Source organism: Charadrius vociferus, unplaced genomic scaffold (assembly GCF_000708025.1).
Source record: "Charadrius vociferus isolate BGI_N301 unplaced genomic scaffold, ASM70802v2 scaffold255, whole genome shotgun sequence".
Classification (NCBI taxonomy): domain Eukaryota; kingdom Metazoa; phylum Chordata; class Aves; order Charadriiformes; family Charadriidae; genus Charadrius; species Charadrius vociferus.
Window position 1 is genome coordinate 3,899,306 of NW_009648785.1, and position 16,778 is coordinate 3,916,083.

Genomic DNA, 16,778 nt, shown 5'->3' on the forward strand with positions numbered 1-16,778 from the left:
AATTCTGTATAAAGGGAAATTTGGACTTTATTCACAATTGCTTTGCTGAAATGGACAAATTCACAGTCTACAGTAGATGTTTTTTAGAACTCACAAAAATAGGAGACAAATAATGCAAATGACTCATCTTAGTCCTTTCACACAGAGCGTGAGATGTGCACTTGGTAATGCCTTATTTCATAAAGCTGTCCCAGACGGATTCTCTGGTTTGCTGAGGGTCTCTACCTGTTGCTTTCCCCTTCATCATGTTAAAGGCAGAGGAAAACCTGTCTGGGGTGCATCAGGACACAAAGTAGATGCTACAGAGTGCAGCAGGCTGCCTCCAACTTGACTGCAGAAGGTTTTTTGTAATGCTTTTTGCCACCAATTAGTTACTGCCACTACAGTACAGTTCCAATGTACGCTTAAACTGGGTAGCTCCTCAGCTGGCTACCTGCAGCACCCATCACCATGCCATTTGGGTGCAACCTCTTGGGCTCGTGCACTCCAGCATGGGCTACTTACTTAAATAGATGCCAAATCCTTAAAATGTCATGACAGCCAGCACTGCTTTCAACGACTAAAAGGATGCTCTCCGTATTCCTAAGGTTACTTTGCAAAGCACATGAGTGCACCTGACCCAGACACCAAGGCCAACATATTTAAAAAAGGTACTAGTTTATACGGCAAAAACCATGCCAGCAATAAGCTCATGGCATGTCACTAGCCAGTCCCTGGTCAGCTAAAATGACTATGTAAAGTCAAAGATTTCAAAAGTATGACCTGGTGAGCTGCAAGTGGGAGTGAGAAATATGGTTGGTGGTGCGTGTGCTCCTGAAGGAGGAGATACTGAAACACTTCCTTTGCTTCTCTTGGCTGAAGCTATTATGAATGGGACAGGGCACAAAGAGAATCAGGAAGAATAGTTGAGAAAATGCCTCGCTGTTAGAATTTGAAATATTTGACAAGTTTAGTTTCTCAGAGAGGAAATCAAGAAATCATTTTGAGCGATATTCAAGAGACTTCACGTAAAGAAAATTACTGGTAGTCTAAAGCAGTTTGTTTTAGCGTATGACCCCTCTACAAAAGACAAAAAGCCAAACACCTAACCCAAAACAAGAAACAATTGTTGAAAGCTGAAGCCAGGCAAATCAAAATGGGACATGAGGCTATTGGCTTTATCACGGAAGGCAGTCAGCCACGGGGACACCCTACCAAATGAGCTGAGGGATCATCCACAGGAACTTTTGAATCATCCATCACACTTTTTGGATGATCACTTCGGCCAAACCAAGTTACTTGGCTTAAAAAGTAGTATCTGGGTAGTATTTGCCAGATAACTGAATGGCCCCTTCTGGAGAGATTCATCTTACCTAATTTTAGATGTAGAGTGAGAAACCTAAGTGCTAGCCAGCCACCCTGGGCTCATTTTATAGTAAGCGTAGAGAACAAGGTGATGCAGCTTACCTACCTTAAATGCCCAGCTGAACATGGGATGAATCATCTTCAACTAGTGCCTATTTCTCTGTGACGACTATGGAAGGCACTTAAAAAGAGCCTTTAGCTCAGAGACAGACATCCAGCTTTTAGACACCAAAACCAGGGCAGATTAATTTCACCTGAGTCTATCGAGCACCTAGCTGAAATCCACTCTGCAGAGGAAAATGTAAGTTAATGCTCGCTATATATTTAGATTTTGGTGATGGTTAGCAACTGGTGAGTCATCTGTCACCATGTCCCTCAGGCATCAGCAGCAGGTAATGCTGATAAAAATCACTGAGAATGAACGGTGCCTCCCTGGCAGCTCCAAGGAAAGTAATGCACAACAATTAACCGCAGTAGGAGAATGAATTGTATTACCATTCTTGTTCAGTAACTTTACATGATGTGCTACTAGCTTTTCAGAGGGGCCTTTACTGACATGAAAATGCTTGCACAAAGCATTATGAAGTTAAACTGCCTCACAGAAAACATATTTTCTGTAATTAGATTCTATGATTTTTAATAGAAGGGTGAGGTTCTGTGAACCACTGCATTTTTCGCTGGTTTGAAAGACAAATACATGCAGCACCTCTCTCCCTTGTTGCCATTCTTTGCATGCCCACATAGTCCTTTACAAACCATCTATGTTGTACCACTGGTGAAAATTCATTGTCTCAGATGGCATCACTCACTACACGGAAAGTAGAATCAAGTCCAAATGCATCTGTGCCCTGTTAAAGGAAACTATGCTGTTGCATTGCAACTTACAATGTATTTTCTTATTTAAGCTTTTCTGTTTTATAATCCAGAAATCATTAAAATGCAGATTTTCTCCACCATCACCTAATTAGAACAAGACCGTTTTCTCTAGGATACAATGAATTATAAACATGTATAATTGGTGATGCGTCATGCAGAACAGCCTGATGGAACTGATTGATTGAAATCTCTGTTTCTATACCATCACTCTGTCTATGTGTCAACTCACTCAACAAACCTCCTTTGAACATAAAGATGAGTACGCTTGAATGCTTGTTAAGTGTGCCTTTCTACCCTAGAAATTTTGGGAAAAAAGTACATCCTGCATGTCACATCTCAGGGAGCTGAGCAGTCCCAATGCCACTTCAGACACAGAAAGAAGCCTTAAGTGCACAGACCTATTTTATTTAGGTATAGGAGCGGCCCCCAAAGCTCCAATGTATCTTCATATATTTGCATTCAAGAGTTTGTTGATAAGGTTGTTCAGAGATACAGGAAAAATGCTAAAGTTTAGCAGTGGTTTCTGAGCCTAAAGTCTTTGGGAATATATTTAGTTTAAATACTTGTGTAGGGGCGTATCTTTAGACCCCATGGGACTGTCATTGGGCAGCCTACTTCACTCCAGATTCTCATAGCTACTTCACCAAGTGACAGCAGAAAACACTTTGAATGACTGGAGGTGATCAATAGCTTCTTTCAAGTCAAATTTGACAAAGTAAAAAACCATCAAGTCATTATTGTTTACTCAAATGACACCTACCGTGTAAAGGTTCATGTCATGTAAGACTCACAGTTACCTGTTCTGCAGTACCCACGTGAACCATGGGGCCTTTTCTGTCTTTGGTCTGACATAACTTTGCGTCACTCCAGGGTAATTCTATTAAAATAAATTGTGTTTGACTGATAAATAGCTAAATTAAATCAGAACAAGAGGTGTACGGACACTCTGATGACTGCCAGCAATACTCCCAGTACTGGTAATATTGCCAGGAGTGTACATATATGCCTGCCAAGACATGCCCTTGTGGCTGTTCTTCCCTTTACCTGGCAATATTATTGACATTGGATTCTGCTAGCTCCATAAAATCTGTGATCTGAAATATCAGGGCAATTATTTTCATGGTTCCGAGGTAGTCATGCATATATATATTATTCCCACTTGCTATTTAGGGTGGACATGGTTAAACGTGACATGAGAAGTAAACATCACTGGGTTTATTTCTTTTAAAGAGTGCAAATGTTCTGTGTATGTTTATAAGAATCTGTCAGTTCCGTGCCTTTTTTTTAACAAAGTGGATACATAAGAGGCTTGGCGTTGTTTAGAATTCCTTCTATTTATGCCTTTTATGGCAATTTTAAGGGATTCTGGACTAAATCAGGTCAGGACTAAAATTTAAATCAGCTCAGATAGATACAGAATAGAATTAAGCTAAAAGAATTTGTATTATTCCTTAAATGGGAGTTGTAACTTTATTGCAATATTCCTTGTTTTAGCTGCCAAGTATGTAGTTCTAGAGACACATTTCAATGGAAATATTATATAAAAATGGTATTTTCAACAGGTAATATGTTATCCAAGGCTGTTTGTCCTATGCCAGCCTACTCTAGCAATAACGCACCTCTTCAGAAAGTTGTTTAATAAAAGATCAAAACAAATCTCTGATTTTAAACAGAAGAAAACAACTGGTGATTGCGATAGTAGTACTGGAAAATTATGATGCTTTCATCATCTATTACAGTAACCTTTTCTGTAGGGACTGCAAAGGTAGCCCCACTTTCGGCACCTAAACATAAATCCAGGCACTTTTGAAAAGAACAGGATTGGAATTAAACCCTGTAGAAAGAAATCTCTGAAATTTATACAATTAGCTGAGTAGTACTGCCTTTTTTCGCTCTGTATAAATAATGTTAATGATTTCCTGGATGAGCACACTTAACTCCCATTGTGGTTAATTATAGTCTTTCATTTCTTTATTTTTATTTTGTTTTCCATAATTAGGAAAGAATTTCCTAATCCTTAAGGAAAGAAATGTTTCCTTAAGTATAAATAAAATGTGAGACATTTTCTTGCTTCCCATGTTAACCTTTTCAACACGTACCAAAGCAGTCTGGATTGAACAGGATACCACACATCTATCTTGTAGACATGTTGGAGGGTAAAGGGACCATTATAGTAAATGAGTTTTTGAATACTTATGGCTAGTAAATGGCAAAAGAACATCAGAATTAATATGAATACCATTTAACAAAACCAGAAAGCATCCATGGGGCAAGTGTCTGTTATTAACTGGTTGGCTGCACAAATTAATTTCCCAAATACCAACATGTAGAAAAGCAAACCACTAAACTGTACATTTTAGAAAATATTACATCAAGCTGCATAATGAATTGTATATCCCACAGTTTTTCATGTTTTGGGGGACGTATCTGATTTATATCATGGTGGTCTCTGTCTGCATAAATGACTGAGCCCTTGAATTACGGTGGAGCTGAGAAATGCTTTCTGATCCATTTCGAGAAATCGAAGAGCTGTGGAGTCTGTAATCTCTGCCTGCTGTCTGCTTCCAGCACAGACTCCGCCATTTTCTTTTCAGCTCCCCTTGCACCTGTGTTAAAAAGAGAATGCACAAGATGAGCTGAAAACGTTCTTTTACGTGAGGAACTTTTCAACCTTTATTTGCTGTCAAATGGACACCTCTAGGAATAGAATCATAGAATGGTTTGGGTTGGTAGGGACATTTAAAGATCATCTAGGTCAACCCCTCGGCCGTGGGCAAGGACACTAGATCAGGTTGTTCAAAGCCTCATCCAATCTGATCTTGAACACTTTCAGGATGGAGCATCCACAACTTCCCTGGGCAACCTGGTCCATTGTCTTACCACCCTCAGAGAAAGAATTTCTTCCATATATGCAATCTAAATCTACCCCCTTTCACTTTAAAACTGCTACCCGTTGTCCTGTCACTACAGGCCCTGCTAAAAAGTCTTTCTCCATCTTCCTCATAATTCCCCCTTTTCATACTGAAAGGCCACAACAAGGTCTCCCCAAAGCCTTCTCTTCTTCGGGCTGAACAACTCCAACTCTCTCAGCTTCTCCTCATAGGAGGGGTGTTCCAGCCTTCTAATAATTTTTGTGGCCTTCCTTTGGACTCACTCTAACAGGTCTATGTCATTCTTGTACTGAGGGCAATCACCTCTCTCAACCTGCTGGCCATGCTTCTTTTGATGCGGGATACAATTGGCTTTCTCAGCTGCAAGCACGCACTGCCGGCTCATGTCCAGTTTTTCATCCCCCAGTATCCCCAAGTCCTTCTCTGCGGGACTGTTCCCAATCCATTCATCCCCCAGTTTGTATTGATATTGGGGACTGCCTCGACCCATGGGCAGGACCTTGCACTTGGCCTTGCTGAACTTCATGAGGTTCACGTGGGCCCATACCACAAGCCTGTCACGGTTCCTCTGGATGGCATCCCTTCCCTCTAGAGTATCAAATTAGTTTTTCCAAAGATTACAAAGCTGAGGAGAAGACTGTGAGGAGATGCCCCAAGGCCACTTTCAAAATCAGTTTTGTATCACTTGTCCCGCAACATTAGCTTTTGGTATCTAGCTATTGAATCACATGTACTTAAAGCATAGAATCAAATGATTAGCCCAAAATCAGGCATCTCATGAATATCAAAGACCAGAATAGCACTCAGGAGACCTGAATGTCGACTCCCTGTGCAAGCAGGCATCTTCTTCAGATTCCTCCTGTCAGACACTACATGCTGTATATTCTAAGTATACTGGTGTATATTCTACCTTAAAAAGTGGCTGACAACAAAAGGAATTCCTTGCCTTTTCCTCAGTTGAGATTAGGAAGCTGCTACATGCTAAGCACTTCTGAAAATCTGCTGCTGTTCCGGGCGTTAGATTCTGTCAGAAGATTAAGCCTAAATACTTACTAAATGGTGTTTCAAGTTTTGGATAAATTTTTGGACTTGTTGTACCTCACTTGCACAATCTACATTGCTTATAACAGAGCTAGAACTAGATCATGTTAAATAACGTAAGACACACTTAACTAACACCTCAGTTTGCAAGGAATCAGATTTCAAACAGCACTTAACTCTTTACCCAAATACACTAATTTCTCCTGTTGCATAGAAACTGCTGCATATATATTCTATAAATGGGAATGTAAACAACGTCTAAAACAGCTTCATGTATCAGAGTGGAATTATAGGGGCACTTATACATTTACTGAAAACAGTATTTAACATCCTTAGCAGGAAAGGTGAGACTTACTTCACTGTTCAAAAAACAATACAGGACTGCAACAATCAGCCCCTGGAAAGAGACAATATTCCTGAGTTAGTAGGCAGCACCAACCTAGGTCAAGAAAACTTCTGAATAAAAATTTTTAAATTTACCTGAAAAGATCCCAAACACAACTCAAAGATTATTTTATAATTATTGGAACTGCGGTCAGGAAATAGAGCAAACACTGTGTAGTGAACTCCAAATAACGGAATAAGCAACAAGGTGGATTTTGCAAGTCTCCTGGGTAAATAAAAGAGAAAAAAATGGAGTTTAATGATAAGCCCTTCTTTTACTAAGGTAAGAACCTGATGTAATGTTGTTTACAAAAACCTTGTATGACTTCAGATTTATAAACAGTCTTAATAAGAGTCATTTATTGCAAACTGTTTTCCTTTCAGGCTTGCTATGAGATTAGTCACACAGTAACCTCATAAATTAATCTGTTCAATTCCATGTTATACTTGGTCTCAGTGATCTTGTACTCTTCCAAAAGCTGGCAAAAGGCTTCAGGGCCTCTCTAAACCAAAAGACCCTTTTTCAGTTGCCCTCTGGACAGCAGCAGGGTGTAGGACCTACCCTTTGCTGTGTGTCTTTGACACAAATCCAGTTCCCAGCCTGGTTTCACGGCACGTTTTTTGGGGGTGGGGGTTTACTGCATTATTCCACAGGATCACATTCCATAAAGTGTCATGAGCTGCCATCAGATCTCTCAAGGTATTTTTTACCTGGCAGAAAGGGTTCAGAGTGGAAAAGAATAACATCTTCCTGCAAAGTCATACTGACAGATCGTCTTGTATGAAAGGTAAAATCTCTCTCTTGAAATTAATTGATGTTAACTTCCTTTACGTGTGCAACTGTATGGTTAGGCTGTACATTGCACATACACAGTGTGCAAACAGTACCTAGGAAACATAATCCAGAATAATCTCAACTGTGAGATTTTCATGAGCGATGCCAGGTTTATCCCCAGATACTAAAATCTCATAACTGGTATTAGGCATATACCATTAAGTAATTTTTAATATTGTCAATCACATAATACATTTTAGCACAAGATACTACTGAAGTTAAGGAAGGAGAACTTCAAATTATTAAGCACAGCAGCTCTGAAAAATGTTCTGTGAACCCACTGAAATGATGAATTGCTAATTATCCCTTATCTTTCACTTATTTCACTCTAATAACATCGGTTTTATATATTATACAGGGCTGTTCATGCATGATTATGGAAGTCTGGTATCAGATAAAATTCAAGATGTTATAATGTTGAGTCCCATAATTCATCACTGTCTTGATGAATATAACTTGATTCAACAACGAAAGGATGCTGTTGTGAATTCACCTACTTCAACAGAAAAGTCAAGGTATTTCAAGCAGTTTTATTTTTTCTGTGTCAGTCTTCATGGCCTTCCTTTGTTCATAATGTCCCAGAGGCTGCATCTGTTTATGTGGAAATAATCAGCTCTGACAGAAAAGTTTCTCAAGAATAGTAAAACATTCACATCTAAAGGTGATACCAGTAAGTGGGACAAATAGGATTTCCTTGCCAGAAGAAATTCAGTTACAACTGGAGGAGATGATGATGGCAGCAAATTTCCTGGTTTCCCAAGTGAAATGGAAAACTGATTTTATTTCAACTTAACCTTACCCACTGCAAAAGTAAAATGAGCAACAAAAAGGACAGAACCAGGTACAAGCAAGTGGGACAGAGGAAGGGAAGAAAAATGATGACTTGCATGAGCAGGATTCATTTTAGATTCATATTTCACTTTCACTCCAGTCATGTCTTAATAATTTTTGTTTAGTTGATGTTACTTTTTCTATACTGCGCTTACATTTTAGTGAAGGAAAAGGACAAGACAAAATATCCTTATTCTTCTCTGCATTTTAGAAAATGCATTTGCATTGTGAAAAATGAGCCTTCCAGACCTTTAATTTGCTCTGTAGACGCAGTACTTCTTGAGGAGGTTAATCTCCTGTTCCCATGGGTATCAGCTAAAGACCATCCAATCCAAACTTAATCATGCAATCAAATGCTAAAAGCAAAGAATTCACAGGGCTGACTAATGAAGGACTAGGTTGCTATTAATGAACATTTTATACTACGAAGCGCTACAGTAAACTGTGGAAGATTATGGGACTGATAGGAAGGGAACGTCTCATTTTCATAAAATACATAAATACCACACGGAAACAAAGAAAAGTTCCTGTCACAAGAAGTAAACTTGAGGGGGTTTCCTGCCTATAGGTTGGTCATTGTGTTAAATAATAATGTGGTGACTACATAATTTTATCTAGGTTCATTTGGGTTTCCCATATGTTTAGTTAATTGAAGCAGCAAACACAAAAAAAATACCCTTTTTGCTCTATGAAGCAAAGCCTTATGCCGATCTAGTTGTGTCGCCTTTTCCGTGGTGCACCAGAATTCTTCACCTTTTGCATCAAGCGTGCCACGTTGTTTAAAAAACACATAAGGTCCTAGTTCTCTTGGCTTTAAAGATATGCTTCAGTTAAGCACACCATGTTTTATTCGCTTTTAGGACAGGAATTCAGTATTTTTCAAATGAAGAAAAGGTGTTATCCAGGAGCACATTTCTAAGGCCACTTGCATGGTTTTGAATTTTCAGTGTTCATGTTAGGTTTTGTCATTGAAATATCCCATTAACATCCTGAAACATCAAACTCAGTGTCTGTGTCTGGGCTTTAAAGTAAGATCTACTACAACAGACACTTGATTCTGGATTACAGTATCCAGCAGCTATTATAATAAACAACAATAACTGATATGGCAATATAATAAAGAAAAAATCCAATTTCAGCAATGTGTTTGAATTGCCCCCCAACATGCCTTGATTCTAAAGCTGTGGAAACAAAGGATGTTAGGATTTGATGTTCAAATCAAAACACAAAAGAAGAAAGTCTAAACAGAAATGAAGTTGATCTAAATCAGAAATACTTGTTTTCCTCTAGAAAAATAAAGATGCTATTTTAAATCAACATAAAACATTGTTTCATTTTTTGCTTTTTAGAAACAACATAACTTTCCAGCACTTAAAATATATGTAAAAATTACAACAAAAAGTATTTTAGAAACGAAAAATTTAAAAAAATGTTTTTAAGAAGGTTGAAGTAAAATTTTTTGATCTTGAAACCTTCATGTTGAAATGAAATATTTATACATTAAAAGAAAGATACTACTCAGTAATTTTTGTATCAGCATATGCATTCATGGATTAAACTCAAATTCAAGAATAGCTTGATGGTCTTTGGGAAACTGCATTTTTTTAATTGAATTTAGAGTTTGACAAAAAAAATTACATTCAACTCTATTTCAGCATAGTGGTAAGATCTTTATTAAACCACATCTAAAAGTACTTCTGAATTAAATGTAATTATAGTATCACAGCAATTGTTGGTAGCAGGTTTCAGCAGAGGAAATCTTACAGAGATTATTTTGGTTCTGTATATAATATCTAAAAATATGACTCACTTGTACTGTGACTGGTCATTTCCTCCAACATCTGGAGATCTTAACTTCTGCAGTAAGATTCTTATAATACTAATGAAAAGTATAAAATTCACCTGCAAAGAAAACAAATATAATGGTGATTTCTGACTTTTCCACTCAACACGCAGCACAAAGAAACACTTATCAAGCCAGACAAATCAACTCAGCAGTATGTGCTGTGTACCTCCTGCCCGAACACATCAAGCTCTACACTGACAAACCTATTGTCTGTTTTCTGCCTCTCTAGGTTTGTTATGTCCAGTGCACCTCTGCATGGCCACCAGTTCTAGTCTGGCTGGCAAAAGTCTTTGAAAGCTCCAGTTGTCAGCAGTGCCCTCCTTCCAAAATCTCAGCTGAAGACAGGTTTCCGAGCAGTCTGGGACACTGGATGTGATTTGGTACAATCGAGCATTGTCCTAAATTGTTGTGCAGATCCATGACTGGAAGCCTAAAGGAAAATGTGAGTCCCACACACAGTTTTGACCCTTTATTACCTCTGTCTGAATTGGGGGAAGAGAAGATTGTTGCACGGGTGGCCTGTCCACTCCCATAAAACAGGGAAAGGGCCTCTCACAAGTATCTCTCTGACAGTCTCGGATGTTGATGCAGACATAATCACTAAAGCAAGTGAATCCTTGCAGCCTAACATTTTATTCTTGAAAAAGCCCTCTGAGACAGAACAGTAGTATTATCTTATTTCATAGAAAGGGAATGGAGGCACTTGCATAAAAAAAGTTATGTTCAGACCCTGATCAATCTAGAAAATTGAAGTATAAACCTCAGTAGATCCTAAATCTCACATCCATTATCTCTTCATCCTTGGCTTTTGGCATCTTGTGTTCACCAGCTGTTATGGTGCTGGATTGTTTGGTGCGGCCAAGGGAAGTGCACTTTCAATATGGTATGCATGTACTAAAGTGAGGGAACACTTTGAATCCACACCATCACAGCAACAATGTTAGCTAAAAGCTACATCTACAGCTACATAAACAGCTGCATCAAATACACACATTTTAGAAGAAATCAGCTTAGAGAAAAATTTCTATCCCTGTGAAAATGAGCATTTTATTGTTTTTAACTAACCCCATCCCAAAGCCCCAAATCAGGAGGTTGGGTACCCAATCAGACAGTGTCTGCCTCACTGCTATAAACCTTCAGTCTCTCTCTGCCTTGATGTATAGCTGGAACTTTTCTTTTTCCAGTCTTAACAATTTGGTTGTAAGCTTTTCAAGCTCAACAACTTTCTGTGTCTTCTCTGAAATACCTAGTTCAATCAGTGATGTTAATAATAAACTATCATCATAACAACTATATATCCCTCTGTATTTAATATTTTGTTTTAAATGACGAGTGAAGGGAAGTCACAGGAACTGACAGTGATTAAATAAAAAATCAGGAAAATTAAATCTAACATTTTTGAATAAAGAAGAAAAAAAAGAAATGTTAGAAAATATAGGCCTTTACTGAAGTAAATATAATTTTTTCAAGATGATGATGAACTTCAAGGTTTTTTTGATGCAAGTCTCCTATAAAAGTATCAGGCAGAAGCAGGTAGTCTTGCTGATTGTATCTACAGACTTACCAAATCAGAGTGTGCAGACCAAGAGATATACATCGTGTGCCATATGCACTGGAGCTAGTATTAATGCACAAGGAGAGAGCTTCCATTTTATTGCATATTTGTTAGTCACAAAATAGGAGAAGGAAAAATCTCTATTCTATATTTGCAAAGGGATTGGCAGAATAACTTTTTGTTCTTCATAGGCATCCCTAGTTTCTACTGTAAGAGAATAAACTGTTGTCCATTTGGTTTCTGAGGCACCAAATCATCCACAAAACTACTGCAAAAAAAGTCAGGTGACTCCTGTTCTTGACTGATATTCATGTATTACTTTTAAGTCTGTTTTCAAACACAACTCTTTCTCTCTGTAAACACAGTCTTAGATTAACAAAAAACATACATTCTTTGGAGTTTGTAACAGTTCTTGGCACTACTGAGCTTTTAAATTCAGCCAGCGGAAACTGGATATTAAAATCTAAAGGTGGCAACTGCTGTTGACTTACTACAGTGGAGCAAATTCATTTCTGCAAGATTATTATTGAATTGATAATTTTAAAAAATCCTTTACAGTATGTTTCAATAAAATATGAAACAAGCAGTGCCCTGGAATTTTACTTTTAGTACTGTAGCTTTTCAGTCCCAGAAAATCATTTGAGCATAATGTCTTTAAATAGACTAGAATATGTACATTGTTGAATGAATATCTAAGAACAGTAAAATGAGAAAATAATGTGAGTGCAGAGAAACGGCAAGAGATGATAACAAATGATGCCTCTTCAGTGGAGTAACAGGAAGACGCTGCTGACAGCCTTTATCTGCTGGTTGATGACTTCTGTAAGTAAGCTTTTGAGTCTAAACACATTGCCTGAGTGTGTATCATTTAGACTGTCTTCATGTTGCTTCTTTCTTGCTATTTAGTCCCTTACGCTACTGCAATGTGAGATACCTAGATAAACATTTCTCAGTTACTCTGATGTGACAGAAGTAGTGTCTCCACCTGAACACCACTCCTTCCCAAATAAGAGCAGTTTATGCAAGTGGAAGCACGGAGAACACAGCTGTGGAGGCATTTGCCAAATGGAGAATATGGGTGGTACACCAAATTAACGGTTTGGAATAGTCACCCCCAATTAAACAACTCTGAAATGTGTACAGCATCAAGTGTGGAAGCCTGCCAAATAACTTTTCTCAAGCCAAAATTGTCAGGAGTAGATGCCAGGGAAGGCTTCTGACACACTGAATTAACTGAAGCCATTCCCACTTTGAGAAGTGACTTCAGAAGTTGCTCTCTCACAATACTATTTACTGTTGGATAATAAACTTATAGAAAATATAATCTTCTAAGCAGTGAAAATGTTTGGAGTTAACACAGAAATCAATGGAAGATGATTAATATGGCATGAAGACTGAGCGGACTTCCTGTCAAATCTAATGCAGTTAAACCATTGTTCCTTAAAACCTTTGCTTGATTACCTCCTTTCAAAAATATATTCATGGCATCATCCTCACAATCAGGCTCTAGTCTACTCTTCTTTTCTTCATTCTTCTTCCTTCTCTTAAAGATTTTCAATATCAGCCATACTCTGGGCTTTCTTTCATGCCGTTACATAAGACAGTTGATGAGAGTTCTCAGCTCAGGTGTTCTGCTCGCCTTTATTTTCCTGAAATTCAGCTTCTTTCAGAGATTTCCCCTGTTCACTTCATTGACTACTTAGACAGATTTCCTTCCTACTACTGAAACCATTTGTTACTGCTGATCATCCTTGTCACCATTCTCTGTAAGTTTTCCAGTCTTCCTACATTCTTGAGAACAGACTGAAGGCACTGTGTTAGTACGATGTCAGTGCACCATACTCTGAGAAACACCATGACTCTCACAACACCTATCCAAAGAACTTGCAGTTATCTGTTTTTATTATTGAATGGCAGGCAGCACTGACCTCAGTATTCAAAGATTTGAATCTTCAAATTTTAGTTTCTAGAAGTTAACAGGAAATGTTGAGCTTATCACAGCATATGGATATTGAAAATTATTTTCTCATGAATGTAGTATTGTTCAGTCATCAATGGCCAACTTTACATGACACTTCATTAACTACTCTTGCTCCATGAATGCACACTCTACTTTGCACAGCAGTAATTTTGCATAGCATCCTAGCTGCTACAATGAATACGCTGGCTGTAGTTCGATGCTCCAACAAGATATGTTACTGATCTGGCGGGAAAGGGTGTATATTACTGCTTTTACAACTACCTGTACTTCTGAATTCTCCCTTCACAGCTTAATTTCCCAAATGCAAAATGTAGTTGATCAAACAGCTGAAGAATCATCTAACTGGAGAAGTAAGTGGCTTCACACAGTGCACGCTGCAGAATCACATGGCCATCTTTAGTTGCTCTCATACCTAAAACATGCTGTTTAAGAGAAGAAACATATCTGGAAGGAGACAGCAGATCCTAAACATGTGCACTCAACAAGCCAAAAAAGGTCATTTGCAAAATGTTTCCTTATGTCTTATAATCTCTTTGTATCAAATCAGTAATAGAATCATTAAAAAATGAGAATGACTGCTCCTTTGCTTCAAACAGTGATTCTGGTCCGCATTTTATGATATACTGGACTTCTGCTAACTGACTATTACTCCATTTTCTTAACCTACAACTCATTTCCCAGCCTTTGCTAGGATCCAGCTGCAATTCAAGTCTGCCAATGAGCACTTGGATAACTTCCGTTTCCAGGTCTAGGACTTCTTTAGAGAAGCACTGCTTTCTGGCACATGAAGTCTCAGCTGTCTACCAGATAGCTGTTTAAATTGAACAGCCGGAGAATAGATTTTCATCTTTCTGTAAACACCAGGTGGTTTATTTGCTTTAATCTTTCAGCATATTTTCTTCACTCTGGACCACCGCTCATTCTCCAGCTCTTTTGAGGTACAGGTACTTCGTCCTGCAGTTCTGTTGCATGCCCATTTCTTCATATCACAAAACACCTTTTCTGTGAGTCCTTACCTTATGTCACTTCACACATATGCCTACTCTGCTTTCTCTTTAAACACTGTAGAATTCACTCTGATGAAGATGACAGGAAGTTCTCTCAAAATTATTTTCAGCAGACATGGATTGAAAGGCAAGCCCAAGTGGAAGAGCTGGGCTAAACCGGACTCTCTTGAAATACTGTGTAATCTAATAATGTCCTAATTTTTCTGACTAAAGTGTTAAAGCAAGTGTATCCGAAATGTATAAATTTGCACTGTGACTGTTTTTGGAAATGGACATATAACCATAGTATACTATGCCCAAATGAATTACACAACCATCACAATAAACAGGAATTTTATTATGCTACTCCAGTAATTCCAATGAGCTCCATACAGGAAAAGCCCCATGAAACATTCTCAAATGGTATTCTTTTGCAAATACTTCATGTTCAGTATCTATTTCAGTAGGCTACCAATTAAATAAAGATATACGCAGCCATATTTTTTTATGGCTGCAATAATATCAGATTCTCAATTGCAGGGCTAGCTACTCACAAGCAAAATCAAATCTGCAATTCATTGAAAAGTATAATTAGATTTTTGTTTCCCTCAGGCTCATAAACAGGAGAGATGTTAAAGAAAGAACAACATACAAATAAAAGCAACTGCTCATTTAATAGGAGGCAGATAAATTTTGAAGGCAACAAATTTTAATGGCTTTGGCATCTGCTTAACGTTTCTCCTGCAGCTCAATTTCTTTTCATTAAAACAGAATTCTTGCCTATCTGTAACTACCAGTAAAGAATAATGGCTATATGCACTTCACAATGCTGAACGGATCTATAATTCATGCTTCAAAGTTTACTTACTATAATAGAAATTAAAATTGGTATTCGTATAACCCACCAGGGACCACCATGCTCATTTGTATCCCAGCAACTATAAAAAAAAAAGAGGAGAACGATGTTGACATTAATATCATCTGGCAAGCAAGACCTATGAGGACAAGTATTTCTTATATACAAGTCAAAACAATACTAAAACATACTAAAACAATGCCTCTTCTAGCCTAGAATTTGGCATTCAGTCTTTTTCTGCTTTTAATTTTATTTCTCTGGTTTTAATATGCATATTCAAATCAGCTAAAGCATCAGGCAGACTCAACTGTACCATTAGAAATCATGGAAGACATTAACCTTTAGGGAAACCAAGCTTAGTTTCACTTTGTGTAAGGACACTTTCCCAATAAGCACTTAACACCAGCCTCTGGGTAGCAGGAAGATCTAATGCAACTGACAGATACAATTGAAATGACATAATTTCCTTGTGGGATATTTAGGTTACAAATGGCTGGAACTGGTTTAGGAAAATGTGAGACTGAACCTGAAACTCTGTCTGAAAAAATGAAAATTTAATTTTCACTGTAGGCTTAACATTTTTAGTCCAAATACTCTAAGAATAAGTGCTCTGAAAGATTAATTTGAAGCAAGGGCAATACCCTTTAGAGTTCTTCTAACTGCAGTCATAATGACAAAGGAAAAAGGAGTTAGCCTTCAGATTATTTTAGAGGTCTTGCAAAGAAAACTTAGAAATCATGTAGGACATGATTATTCAGTTTAATTACAGAATCAATTGAAAACTATTAGTCAGGTTGAAAAAAAGGAGTGTGAAAACTGTTTATCCCACTAGCAAGGAATGCTCTGCCATTCCTTGGGACCAGTGGGAGCAGCAAGTCTGATCTTCCTACAAAATTCTTATCTTGGTTCCCCTTCCCATGCCAGGAGCTAGGCCTAGCTCTTGTTAGTCATAGTTTTACCCAACTTACATACATTTACATCACATTGCTTCACTTCTGGGAATGTAATTTAGATATACCCAAAGTTATGTATATTTCAATCTTGTGCCTAGTGCATTCTTACCTACTGCACCGTATTACAGCCCTGAACCCAACTGCTATTTTAAGTATTATTTTGACTTCCAAAGCAGATAGCTCTATATGTGGGTCACAAGGAGTAACGTTAGTCATAACCTATCTCTGCACTCCTGCCCTTAGAGGAGGAGAGAGCAAACAAACAGCAAGCATAAACAGCACACTGAAGGGCTCCTGTCCCTTTATTTCTGCATCTGAAATTTCAGTTCTGTGCTCGTCCCCTTCTGAACAGCAAACTACCTTTATGTGAACACCACCGTATCCAAGGCAAGGATTGTA

General features: G+C 38.0%; 1 protein-coding gene across 1 annotated transcript in view; it reads right to left on the reverse strand.

The window, feature by feature from the left end:
* Positions 1 to 4,123: 4,123 nt before the first annotated feature.
* VIPR2 (vasoactive intestinal peptide receptor 2) overlaps positions 4,124 to 16,778 on the reverse strand; it is a 58,394-nt gene continuing 45,739 nt past the window's right edge. The window contains exons 9-13 of the mRNA XM_009886798.1: positions 15,439 to 15,508; positions 10,013 to 10,104; positions 6,633 to 6,762; positions 6,508 to 6,549; positions 4,124 to 4,826 (exon numbers count right to left, since the gene is read on the reverse strand). Of these exons, the coding sequence (XP_009885100.1) occupies positions 4,653 to 4,826; positions 6,508 to 6,549; positions 6,633 to 6,762; positions 10,013 to 10,104; positions 15,439 to 15,508 (508 nt within the window). The 3' untranslated portion in view covers positions 4,124 to 4,652. The remainder of the gene's footprint in view (positions 4,827 to 6,507; positions 6,550 to 6,632; positions 6,763 to 10,012; positions 10,105 to 15,438; positions 15,509 to 16,778) is intronic.